This window comes from Peromyscus leucopus, chromosome X (assembly GCF_004664715.2).
Source record: "Peromyscus leucopus breed LL Stock chromosome X, UCI_PerLeu_2.1, whole genome shotgun sequence".
In the NCBI taxonomy this organism is placed as follows: domain Eukaryota; kingdom Metazoa; phylum Chordata; class Mammalia; order Rodentia; family Cricetidae; genus Peromyscus; species Peromyscus leucopus.
In genome coordinates this window covers 117,826,517-117,839,384 of record NC_051083.1, presented here as the reverse complement: position 1 = coordinate 117,839,384, position 12,868 = coordinate 117,826,517, and the positions used below count along the sequence as shown (strand labels likewise).

The following is a 12,868-nucleotide window of genomic DNA, read 5'->3' as shown; positions in this document are numbered from 1 at the left end:
CAAAATGTGTTTATGAGATATTCCTCTAATATACTCTGCTAAATGCAAAATAATGAAGATCTTAAAGTGTCCACCAACAGTACAGATTTAAATCAGTTATGGTACATCCATGAATACAATAGCATATCACTGCTATGGGATGTCTTTCTGTATACTGTGAATATGTGTTGCTCTCACTGGTTGATAAATAAAGCTGTTTGGCCAATGGCAAGGCAGAATAAGATTAGGTGGTACAATCAAACTGAAGACAGACAAAGAAGGGTGGAGTCGGGAGAGATGCCAGCCTGCTGTCTAAGGAGCAACAAGATGCCAGCAGACCAGTAATGCCATGGCCACGTGGCAACATATAGATTAATAGAAATGGGTTAAGTTGGGGGGCTGAAGAGATGGCTCAGAGGTTAAGAGCACTGGCTGCTCTTCCAGTGGTCCTGAGTTCAATTCCCAGCAACCACATGGTGGCTCACAGCCATCTATAATGAGATCTAGTGCCTTCTTCTGGCATGTAGGCATGCATGCAGGCAGAATGTTGTATACATAATAAATAAATCAATCTTTAAAAAAAAGAAATGGGTTAATTTAAGATGAAAGAGTTAGTTAGGAAGAAGCCTGAGCCATAGGCCATATAGATTGTAATTAATATAAGCCTCTGTGTGTTTACTTGGGACAGAGCAGCTGTGGGACTGGGCAGGACACAGGAAAATTTCTGTCTACATATCACCTTTAAAATAAATGTGGGGGAGCCAGGAATGTAGCTTAGCTGGTAGAGTCCATGCTTAGTACGCACAGGAAGTCCTAGGTTCTATCCTCAGAACTGTGCAAACTGGGCATAATGCTATATCAGGAGTTGAAGCAGTAGAATCACCCTCAGTTACACAGCTATTTCAGACCATATTTCAAAAACAATGTAACATGTAGGGCTGGGCATGGTGGCACATACCTGTAATCTCCACACATGGGAGGCTGCCATGGAGGACTGCTGAGTTGAGGCCAGTCTGGGATATACAGAAAGTTCCAAGCCAGACTGAGTTAAACAGTGAGTCCCTATCTCAAAGAGAAAATAGTATACACACACATACACGATTATAAAGTAATTTTTAAAAGATAAACACACACACACACACACACAAAGTCAGGCGGTGGTGGCACATGCCTTTAATCCCAGCACTCAGGAGGCAGAGCCAGGCGGATCTCTGTGAGTTCAAGTCCAGCCTGGTCTACAAAGTGAGATCCAGGACAGGCTCCAAAGCTACACAGAGAAACCCTGTCTCAAAAAAAAAAAAAAAAAAAAAAGATAAAAACATGTGAGAGCTCTAGATGTACTACTATTAAAAAGTTCCAAAAAAATTAGTACTATATGATAATATGTAATGTGTGTGTGTGTGTGTGTGTGTGTGTGTGTGTGTGTATACACTTCACATACAGTGATACAGTGTACATGTACAGGTAGGGTCTAGGTAAGAAATGTGTGTAGCAAGCTGACAGAACAAAATTATAATCCCATTTACAGACAGACTAGAGGCTCTTCCAACCTCTCTTCAAAGTTTATTGTACTCAGTATGGATCCCCTACTTATGTCTCAAACTGGGAAACTAATTAGTAAAATTTCCTGATGCTTTTCTTTTTGTAAAAAGAACATTAAAAATAAAAAACATTGGGGCTGGATAGTTCAGCAGCTAAGTGCACTTGCTGTTTTTGCAGAGGACCTAAATTCAGTTCCCAGCACCCACACAGTGACTCACAATGGTCTGTAACTCCAGTTCCAGGGGATCCATTACACTTTTCTGGCCTCCTGAAATGCATACGCTATACATACATGCATGAAGGCACTCGTACATACAAATAAAATAACAACAAATACTTTTTAAAATAGAAAACCTTTGTTCATTAATAAGTTGCCTAGATTATATTCAAATATCAACTACTCAATAGTTGCTAAGTTAGAATTAATACAAGAAAAAACTCTTCAGTTTAGGCTGGAGGGGTGGGTCGGTGGGTAAGAACACTTGTGCAAGCATCAGGACCCATATAAAAACCAGGTGTGGCTATATCTGCTTTTAACGTCAGCACTAGGGGACAGAAACAGACAGATCTCTGGGTCTTGCTAGCCAGGCAGCCTAACCAAATCGGCATGCCCCAGGTTCAGTGAGAGACACTGACTCAAGAGAATAAGACAGAGAGCAACAGAATAGGACACCCAATGTCCTTCTCTGGCTTTCATATAAATACATATACTATACATATACATCACTACACACATATCATACATACACACAGACCTAAAAACCCCCAGAAAACTTCAATTGAGATCTTACTAACCTGTCCATAATCAGTCCATGAGGAATAAACACCTTTTCCAAATCCTCGACATAATGATTAGGAATACAAAATAAATCTAGGTCATAGCCTGGTTCATCATCACTAATCTGAAAAAGAAAGATAGCTGTTTCAAATCAGAGCCTTACAAGATACCCACATTTAATTAAATTTAAAAATAAGCCTTAGTTCACAGAAGAATTTAGGTAGGAGAGGGTATAAAGGGGAGTTAATTTTATACTTTTGTAATAAATCATACTTCTCTAAGAAAACCATGTGTCTTATTGCTGAATAGGGTCAAGAATGAGAAACAAAACACGACACAGAATTTTCTTCAGATCACAAATAGAAAAAGATAAAAATTTACAGAGGTATGACAAATATGGCAAAAATATTTTAAACATGAAAGATTAGTATATGCAGTTTCTACTCTATACATTTTGGAATATATTTGAACATTGTGTGGGGGGGTGCATATTTATATGCAGGTGCATGTGAATATGTGTGTGGAGTCCAGAGAGTGAAACTGGGTCTAAAACATTCATTTGTTTTGAGACCGGGTCTCTCATTGAACTTGTTTAACCAAATTGGCTAGTCTAGCTGGTCCGGAAGTCCCAGGGATTCCCCTGTCTCTGCCTCCCTGGTGCTGGGATTACAGGGATGTGCTGCTTTTTATCCAGGTGCTGGGATTCCAAACTCAGGTCCTGAAGATGACATGGCAGGCACTTTATAGACTGAGCCATCTCCCCAATACCCTAAAATATTTTTAAATTTAACACAGTATATTCTAGTAAATTAAATAAAAATCTCATACAGAAAATGAAAACTGGTGTTAACCATCCAACTCCTAAGAGTACTTATCTTAGTGTGTGTGTGTGTGTGTGTGTGTGTGTGTGTGTGTGTTGATATACTGTTTGTAATCTAAGAAGTAAAAGCTTTCCTGAAGATCAGAGACAGAGCTAGTCACAGGGTTAGCCATAGAGGTCAGGCAGTGGTGGCACACCCCTTTAATCCAAGCACTAGGAAGGCAGAGGCAGAGGTCTGGATCTCTGTGAGTTCAAGGTCATGCTGACCTACACAACTCCAGCACTTGGGATCACACACCTTTAATCCCAGCACTGGGAAGATTGAGACAGGAAATAATAAGGCTGGGCAGAAAAATGAATATAAGGTGGGAGGAGACAGGAACTCAGGTCTTTTCAGGCTCTTGCAGGCTAAGGAGCTGGTGAGTTAAGAGGTGGCTTGCTCTGTTTCTCTGATCTTTCAGCTTTCACCCTGATATCTGGCCCTGGGTTTTTACTATAAGACAATTTAGGATTCGTGCAACAGGGGTGTCACCAAGAAACGAACAGATCCTTTAAAAACCCAAATTCCCACAAGTATGTGATGGTTACAATCCACTAATAAGGTCATTTTACAGTAGATACTCTAAAATTGTTTTGAGTTGTATCATATTGGTTATATTAGTATGCCCAGAATTCACCATACAAAACATTTAATGTTATTGATATGGTACCTTTGGTGGCAAAATATTATAACAGTTTTATAAATATGCATGTACCTATACACAGAAAAAAAGTACAGCAGAATCATAAAAGCAGGGTAAATCTGCCAGACACATTTGTTAACCCAGTACTTGGGAAGCTGAGGTAGAAGTTTCAGAGTTTGAGGCCAGTATGGGTTACTAAGTGAGTTCCAAGCCAGCTAGGGTCTACAAGGCAAGACCTTGTCTTTAAAAGTATCCCCAAACTCCAAAATCACAGTGAGTCGTACAGTGAGATGGTGGTCTCATGGATCCCAGGGCTAACCTCAAACTCACTATGCAGCTGACCTTCAACTTCTGAACCTTCTGCTTCTCCCTCCTTAGTGTTCAGACTACAAGAAGCATGTGCTATCACTCAGTTTATGTGGTATTATGTCAAACCCGGATCTCTGTGAGTTCGAGGCCAGCCTGGTCTACAGAATGAGTTCTAGGACAGGCACCAAAACTACACAGAGAAACCCTGTCTCAAAAAACCAAAAAAGGAAAAAAAAAGGACCATTCAAAGAGTATTTTACAAGAAAATATTTTTGTAAGTTTTATAAAGCAAAATTTAGTTCATGTTTTGGGAAAGGATAACAGACTGCTCAATTTTATCAGATAATACAATAAACATTTCTACCAGGCTCATCAGAATGTATGCACTGTAATTTGACAAAAATGAAGTTGGGTGATTTTTAAAGCACCTTAGAATCAAGATTAGAATACCACAATGACTTCCTTGAGGCTTCCACCCACTTACTCTGTTTCTGGCATAAATTTAAACCATATCACACCCAGGATTCATCAGACTACTGGCTCGGTGCCTGGTTACAGGTTTTACAGGTAATCTAAGAACTTCAAGGATTGTTTCAAAGACAAATTCAATGTGAACTCTGCCAAGCATCCCAGTCTTTTTATGTGTTTGCGACAGGGTCTTGCTATATATCCAGCTGTCCTGGAACTAGATATATAGATCAGGCTGCCTCAAACTTGCTATGATCCTCCTGCCTCTGCTCCTTGAGTGCTGAGATTACAGGTGTACACCAACACATCCTATTCCCAGTCATGTATTCTAAGAATCCAAACAGATCAGCAGGAATTACTCCAAAATAGGATTCCTATTTCTGTCAACACACCAAACTGGTTTCTAATACAAAAGTTTTGATTTCTAATAAAAACAGATTTATATGTCAGAGAATTTTTATTTTGTTCTTTTGATAATATTTATTTTTTGTTATTTTAAGAGTAAAAATTTTGTTTCTCATGATTTTAGATGGTCTCGGCTCTGTAGTCCAGGGTGTCTGAATCTCATGACACAGCCCAAGCTATCCACAATCCTAGGGCAATCTTCCTTAGCTTCTTTGAAATGATGAAGTTTACAGGTATGAGCCATCATATCCAGTTTACTGAGACCATTTGATACAATTCCTTCCCAAAAGACAAAAACAAAAAGTCTTAAACTAGTACTATGTTCATCTTCCAATTTTTTATCAGTCCTACAAATACATATATTTTTATTTCCCTTCCAAGAGTTAAAGCTATAAGATAGACTATTCAGTCCAGGAATATATATATATATATAAATAATATAAAATATATATATATATATAAATATATATATATATTCCTGGGCTGAATAGTCCCAAAATACATATATATTTTTTTTTCCGAGACAGGGTTTCTCTGTGTAGCTTTGCGCCTTTCTTAGAACTCACTTGGTAGCCCAGGCTGGCCTTGAACTCACAGAGATCCACCTGGCTCTGCCTCTTGAGTGCTGAGGTTAAAGGCATGCGCCACCACCTCCGGCTCAGCCCAGGAATATATTATAACCACTCTAGGCAAACAGGTCCTGTAATTACCATATCTATAAGGACATGAGTTAACACCATTAATTTTTTTTTTTACTAATGTACATACTAGAATAATAGGTATGTTCACTCTGGACAAAAAAAAAAAACAACAGAAGGTAGTTTCACAGCAATTTAAAGTGTCTGAATTAGCAGCAATTATTTTAATACTAGTAACTTGGAAGTCCCAAACAGGAAAATAACAAATGAGTCTCAATATTACTATTACTGGCAGTAATTAACACTTTTATGTGATCTATCAATGTTAGTGAATCCACATAACACAAAATTACAGAAAGACTTTACAAACACATTTTTATCATTCCTTTACTATGGGGGAGAAAAATGACATGGATCATTGACTAATTAAATATGGAAGAATAAAAAACATTGGGTATGGGGTGATGTGCCTATAATCCTACCTACATGGAAAGTAAAGGTAGGGCTGGCCTGGGCAACACAGGCAGATCCCATCTCTTAAAAGATAGTATTTAAGGGCTGCTGAGATGGCATGTTGGATAAAAGCAATTTCTGCCAAACCTGACCTGAGTTTGATCCTCAGGATTCACATGATGGAGGTAAAGAATCAACTATGGCAAGCCGTCCTCTGACTTCCACATACACAGTGGCAAAAGCACAAGTGTGCATGCATGCGCACACACACATACATACATAGAGACAGACACACACATGTAAATAAATAAAAATTAAAATTATCTTTAAAAACTACAAGAAAACAGGTGTGGTACTACATGCCTTTAATCTCAGCACTTGGAAGGCAGAGGAAGGTGAATTTCCATTGAGGCCGAGGCCAACCTGGTCTATATAGAGAGTTCCTGGACAGCCGGGGCTATATAATGAGATGCTGTCTCAAAAATCAAATACAAACTATAAGAGCTAGGCATGGTAGTACATGCCTATAATCCCAGCACTCAGGAGACTAAGGTAGGAGGATTCCAAGTTTGAGAAATGTCTCTGGGTCCCACCCCAGACAAAGAACTACAGGTAACTAATAACTGCTGGGAGAAGAATTAGCTGCTCCCAACAAAGAGCCCCCTTATTGGTTGTTCAGTGCCAAGCAATCAACCTTGAGACCATTTACACACGAACAAGAATATGTATGTGTACGCAGAGATACATACATATATGTATGTAACAATAATAAAAAGAGGCCATCATCTTGAGAGTGGGAGCATTGGAGGGATTTTAGGGAGGGCAAATGGGAGGGACTAGAGGGAGAAAAGGGAAGATGAAAGTGATACAACTTTATTTCAATTTTTTTAAGATTTATTTATTATGTATACAATGTTCTGCCTACATGTATGCCTGCAGGCCAGAAGAGGGCACCAGATCTCATTACAGATGGTTGTGAGCCATCATATGGCTGCTGGGAATTGAACTGAGGACCTCTGGATGAGCAGCCAGTGCTCTTAACTGCTGAGCCATCTCTCCAGCCCTTATTTCAATTTTTAAAAAGTGGAAATTTGACAAGTGTAGTGACACATGGCACACTTTAATCCCAGCACTTGGAAGGACAAAGCTACACAGAGAAACCCTGTCTTGGAAAACAAAAGCAAAAAACAAAAACAAAAACAAACACACAAAAAAACAACAACAAAATTTTTTTCACTGTCATTCTATTTTTGTTTTGTTTTGAGACAAGGTCTTTCTACATAGTTCCTGGCTGTCCTGGAACTCACTATGTAGACTAGGCTAGCCTTGAACTCAGAGATCCGCCTGCCTCTGCCTCCTGAGTGCTGGGATTAAAGGTGTGCACCACCACTGCCTGGCTGAAAGTGAAATTTTTAAAAAAGAAAATGGATGGAATTTTAAAAACCTGTAAATGTGTCTATTTATCAACTCTGTAAAAAAATAAAGAAAATGAAAATTCAATTCATGACAGTCAGTAATTGTAATAATAAAATAACTTAGCTGGCTTTCCCCCACTTACATCCAAGAGTTCAAAATAAAATAAATAAAACCCACAAGAGCTGGGCATGGCAGTACTTGCCTATAACCCCAACACTTACAGACTGAAGAATTCCAAGTTTGAGATCAGCCTGGCCTATATAAAGAAAATCTGTCTCAAACTAAGATAAACCAGTGACCCAATAAAGAACCCCGCCCAAAACAACAATAATAAAACTGTAAGGCATCTTTTTTCTGATATGATTAGTTCTCTTCCCATCTGCTATAATAACAAGGATACAAACTAATTAAGATGGATATATAGGTAACACAGTACAAAAATTACAGAAAGAAACCTCTAAGAGGAACTGTTCCTATTGGTGATCATAAATAGTTAATTTTGGTCTTACTTATAAATGGATGTTATTTTAAACACTGTTAATAACAATAAAATAGTGATAGGGTCCAGGCAGTGGTGGCACACGCCTTTAATCCCAGCACTTGGGAGGCAGAGGCAGGTGGATCTCTGTGAGTTCGAGGCCAGCCTGGTCTACAAAGCGAATTCCAGGAAAGGCGCAAAACTACACAGAGAAACCCTGTCTCGAAAAAACCAATAAATAAATAAATAAATAAATAAATAAATAAATAAATAAATAAATAAATAAATAAATAAATAAATATAAAAATAAAGTAGTGATAGGCCAAAAAAAGAACCCACCATATTTTAACCAATTCTGTGGGAAAGTGGGCTGGAAAGATGGCTCAGTGTTTAAGTGTAATTGTTGCTCTTGCGGAGGACCTGGATTTGGTTCCCAGCACCCACACAGAGGCTGTAACTCCAGTTCTAGGTGATCAAATGCGCTCTTCTGACCTTCACAGGCATGCTAATCGTGCATACATACATACATACATGCAGGCACAACACTTATACACATAAAATAGAAATAAATAAATCATAACAAATGAAAAAAGTAGATGGATAGAGGTAGATCTCAGTCATAAACCATATGCTTACCACATGTAAGACCCTGAGTTAGATCACCAAAATTCTCTCTCTCTCTCTCTCTCTCTCACTCACTCAGTCACTCTCCTTCTCCCTTGCATACCAGGCATGGTGAAATATGTCTATCTCTAATACCCACACTCCGGAGGATAAAGTGCATACCAGGCATGGTGAAATATGTCTATCTCTAATACCCACACTCCGGAGGATAAGGTGCATACCAGGCATGGTGAAATATGTCTATCTCTAATACCAACACTCTGTCGGATAAGGTAGGAGGACTGGGAGTTGACAGACCAGCCTGTAATTACATAGAAAGTCTCTCTCAAAAAAACCTTTAAGACAAGTGTGGTGGTTCATGATTGTAACCCTAGAATGTAGAAGGCTAAAGCAGGAGGGCTTTAAGGCCAGCCTGGGCTACATAGTGAATTTCAGGTCACTGTAAGCTACAGAGTGAGCTTTTGTCTCAAAAAACATAAATTAAAAAATCATTTAGCAAAGTAAAAGCTCAGTATATTATACTTTTATCTGGGTCATTTTGATATTCAAGGATATGCTATATGAAACATACCTAATGTTTCGCACTAATTTGCAAAGAGCCAGAAGCTTTATCTTAAAGGATAGTTACAAGCAGCATATTTTCTATCAATCGGGCACATCTAGGGCCAATTTCATGAAGGTGATCTAGCATACGGTTATACTGTCTCCCTGTATCACCACAGTCATGTCAGTATTCATCTACACAACAGGGTACATATTATGTAACTTTAGGATACTGACATAAATAAAGTCTGCAAAAACATTTGTCAATGCCCAAGACAGAGAAAACATCTTATAAACATCTGCTATAGCTCCTAACTTAAATTTACTGGTTAAGGGTAGAATCTGGGGCCAGATAACAGGTTCAAATGTAGTAGCACTGAATGATTTAGGCCAAGTTACTTAACTCACTCCTCTGTGATTTTTTTTTTTTAAGATTAAGTCAGGTAGGGGCTAGACGATGGCTCAGAGGTTAAGAGCGCTTGCTGCTCTTCCAGAAGACCCAGGTTCAATTCCCAGCCCCCCTATGACAGCTCACAGTCACCTGTAACACCAGTTCTTGAGGATCCGATGAATTCTTCTAGACTCACAGGCACAGGGTAAGCATGTGGTACACATACATACATGCAGGCCAAACAGCCATACACAGAAAAAAAAATAGAAATTAAAAAAAAAATCAAGACAGTTAAGGGGCTTAGAATAGCAACTAGCACATAGTAAGCACTATTTAAGTGTTTATTATTCCTAACATGCAGACAATTAAGGGGAAGGAAACTTAAAAAAAAGGAACAGGAATTTGCAAACTAAAAATACAGTGAATTTCTTGATGTTCAAACAAAACTAAGAATAGCCACTTCTAACAGTAAGAACTAATTAACTCTACATTGAACAAGTACCATATCTCAAAACTTAAAAGCATCTGTAGAAGTCAGTAACTGAATAAAAATAACAGCCATTTGTTGAGCATCTACTGTATCTTATGGTAGTATTTACTTGCACAGGCTCCAGAGACAGACCTAGGTTTGAGACAGAGTTCTACCTTCTAAAATTTATCCTTTCTTCTGGTGCTGATCTAAAACTATGGCTTAGCAATTAACTGGGGGGGGGCTCTCTCTCCCCTTAATAACTGTGACTTATGTCTGATAATGTGAACATACATACCATTGTTACAGGGTTATTTTGAAAACTAATTAGAACTAGCTATGTAAACACAATGATGGCTATTATTACTATTCCTACCCAGGGACTGTAAAATGGTTGCTTATTTGCATAAACTATCGTGTAGTCCTTTCCATACCACCAGCAGCCAGCACCTCAGCTGTAAGAAATTTAAAGCCAGATGATGGCACATGCTTGTCTGTAATCCCCACACTGAGGTGGAAGCAAGAAGATGGCTGTAAGTTAAAGGCCTGGTCTACTTAAGTCATCAAGGGCTACACAGCAAGAAATTGTCTACAAAAAAGCTTGAGCCTAGATGAAGACACTGAAGACCACACAGAACATATTCTAAACAAGCAGGATCCCAGGTCATCAAAAACAGTGTTTCTGCCTTAAGCCACAGTGTCTAATATGATTATGAGACAGCATTTTTTAGGGCTCAAGAGGTTATTAATTCACTCAACAAACTATTTATGAAAACTCCCCACAAACCAGACATTGTGCTATATGCTAAAAGCTCCAGTGGTTACTCCTGCCCTTATAAGGCTTGTTTAAGGGTCAAAGCTGTTGACCCAGTGGTAGAGAGATCACCTAGCAGGAACAAAGCTCTGGGTTCAATTCCTAACATGGAAAAAAAAAAAACCAGCAGGGCATGGTGGTGCAGCACTTGGGAGGCAAGAGTCAGGGGGACTGTCACAAGTTCAATGCTAGCCTGGTGGTTCACACTGCCAATTCCAGACCAGCCAGAGCTCCATAGTAAGGCCTTTCCTGAAAATATCACAATAAATAAAGTTTGTATAAGTGGGGGAGACAATCAACAAGTAACCAGGTAACTGCTAAATTTACAACAATGATATTAATAAAGCATGACATGACATTTAACGAGTAGCAGGGGCAATAACCACAATACAGCAGGCTAAAGCATTTCATCAGAGGCGGGAGCTTTAAGTTATTTTAGCAAGCAAGGTTGTGCAGTGGGGTAGGGTCGGGGAGCAGCCTGGCGGGTTACAAAGAATTGAGCCAATGGGAGAAGAGACAAAATATCAGGGGCTGACTGTGGGGAAAAAGTCCTTTTGCCTAACGACTAAATCCGTATTTTTTTTTTTTTAAATTCAAGGGCATGGGCTATCGAGTCAAACGTATCTACATCCAAAACTCATTATTCTGGGCCTTGGGAAAAACGGGCTGCCTTTTCACTAGTCTCCTCAGGTGGAAACTAGGCGTGATTTTTCACTAGCAGGGCCGCAGCGCAGATCCAATGGAGCAATTGCGCATTCCTCAAATATGAATTATGACATCTGCAGAATTAGAGGCAAAGCCCAGTCCTGAACGTGCCCTCCCATGCTGTCCTCTATGGATGCCGGGAGCTCCTTCCAGAGGTGCTCCGAAGCTCTCCCTGGCCGCCAAGCCCCAAACTTCCAGAGCTGCGTCTTTCCCAAGAGAGCTCCCCTGCCCTCCCCGTGCCGGATCCTTCTGGAAGTCGCTCCCCGCCTCTCCCCACCTCATGCCCTCTGGCCGCACGTGTCAAGCCCAACGCCATTTCCACTTCCCTGGCCCACACGCAGTCAGCCCTCTCGGGGCTCACTGGAGGGGCAGCCCACCCCCGAACCCCGCCGTTCCATCCCGCCCGCCGCCCCCTAGGGTCAGCCGGTCACATTCCAGGAACCTGTGACGGGCCCCGGCCCCGGGCTTCCGCGCCCCCGCCCCGCCCGCCCAGAGCCGGCCTCTGCGCCTCAGGGCCCCGACCGGCGTCATTAGGCAGCCGGCCTCGTGGGCCCGGCGGTCCGGCTCTGCCCAAGAGTCCCGGGGCTCACCACGACGCTGGGACTGCGGGTCGCCATGATGCTGGGACTGCGGGTCGCCGTAACGCTAGGATTGCAGGTCGCCATGTCGGAATCGGTGGGCTCGCGAGCGGACGGGGCTTCGAGGAGGAAGCCGGCAGAGGAGGCGTTACGACACGGGAAAGCCGTGAGGTAAGCCCAACGCTCTTCGCCGCCGCCCCAGCAACCGCTCCCAGCCGCCGCCGCCGGCCAAGCCCCGCCCCCGGCCCGCCCCTTCAGCCCGCCCAGGCCCCGCCCCCAGCGGCGGCGCTGCGTGGTCTTCGGCGCGCCTCCACCAGCCGCGGCTGGTGCCTCTTTCAGGCCAGGTGGCCGTGGGAATTTTGTGCTGGGAAAATCCGGGGCTGCTCGTACCGCAACCTCCAGCCGGCTTTCAGTATCCCAGAGGCCTCCCGAGTAATCAGACCAACCGCAGTCCGCAATTTTTCCCCCTCAGGACGCTTAAGCTGATGGACAGCCCTTCAGGTTCCATTCGCTACGAGGTTCCTCAAGCCAGGTGTTCCCCTTCCCAAGACCTACATGGAGGCTGGCTTCCATTTTCCTCATCTAGGACCGGTTCTTTCAAAAATCTTACCTTAGTTTTAAGAGTTGAGACCTACAACCCCAGAAGAGCCAGATCAAGGTACAAATCCAAGAGGAAAAAAACTGCTTTGTAACCTTGTAAAGTCGACCCCAAACTGCTTTTTACCTTTACATGAAATGAGCATTTTAAGCTGGGTATGGTACAAAGGGTTATATG

The 12,868-nt window shown here is 41.4% G+C and overlaps 1 protein-coding gene across 1 annotated transcript in view; it reads right to left on the bottom strand.

The window, feature by feature from the left end:
• Positions 1-12,321, bottom strand: part of Hprt1 (hypoxanthine phosphoribosyltransferase 1) — a 37,055-nt gene extending 24,734 nt beyond the window's left edge. The window contains exons 1-2 of the mRNA XM_028887092.2: positions 12,106-12,321; positions 2,317-2,423 (exon numbers count right to left, since the gene is read on the bottom strand). Of these exons, the coding sequence (XP_028742925.1) occupies positions 2,317-2,423; positions 12,106-12,180 (182 nt within the window). The 5' untranslated portion in view covers positions 12,181-12,321. The remainder of the gene's footprint in view (positions 1-2,316; positions 2,424-12,105) is intronic.
• Between the last annotated feature and the right edge of the window lie 547 nt (positions 12,322-12,868).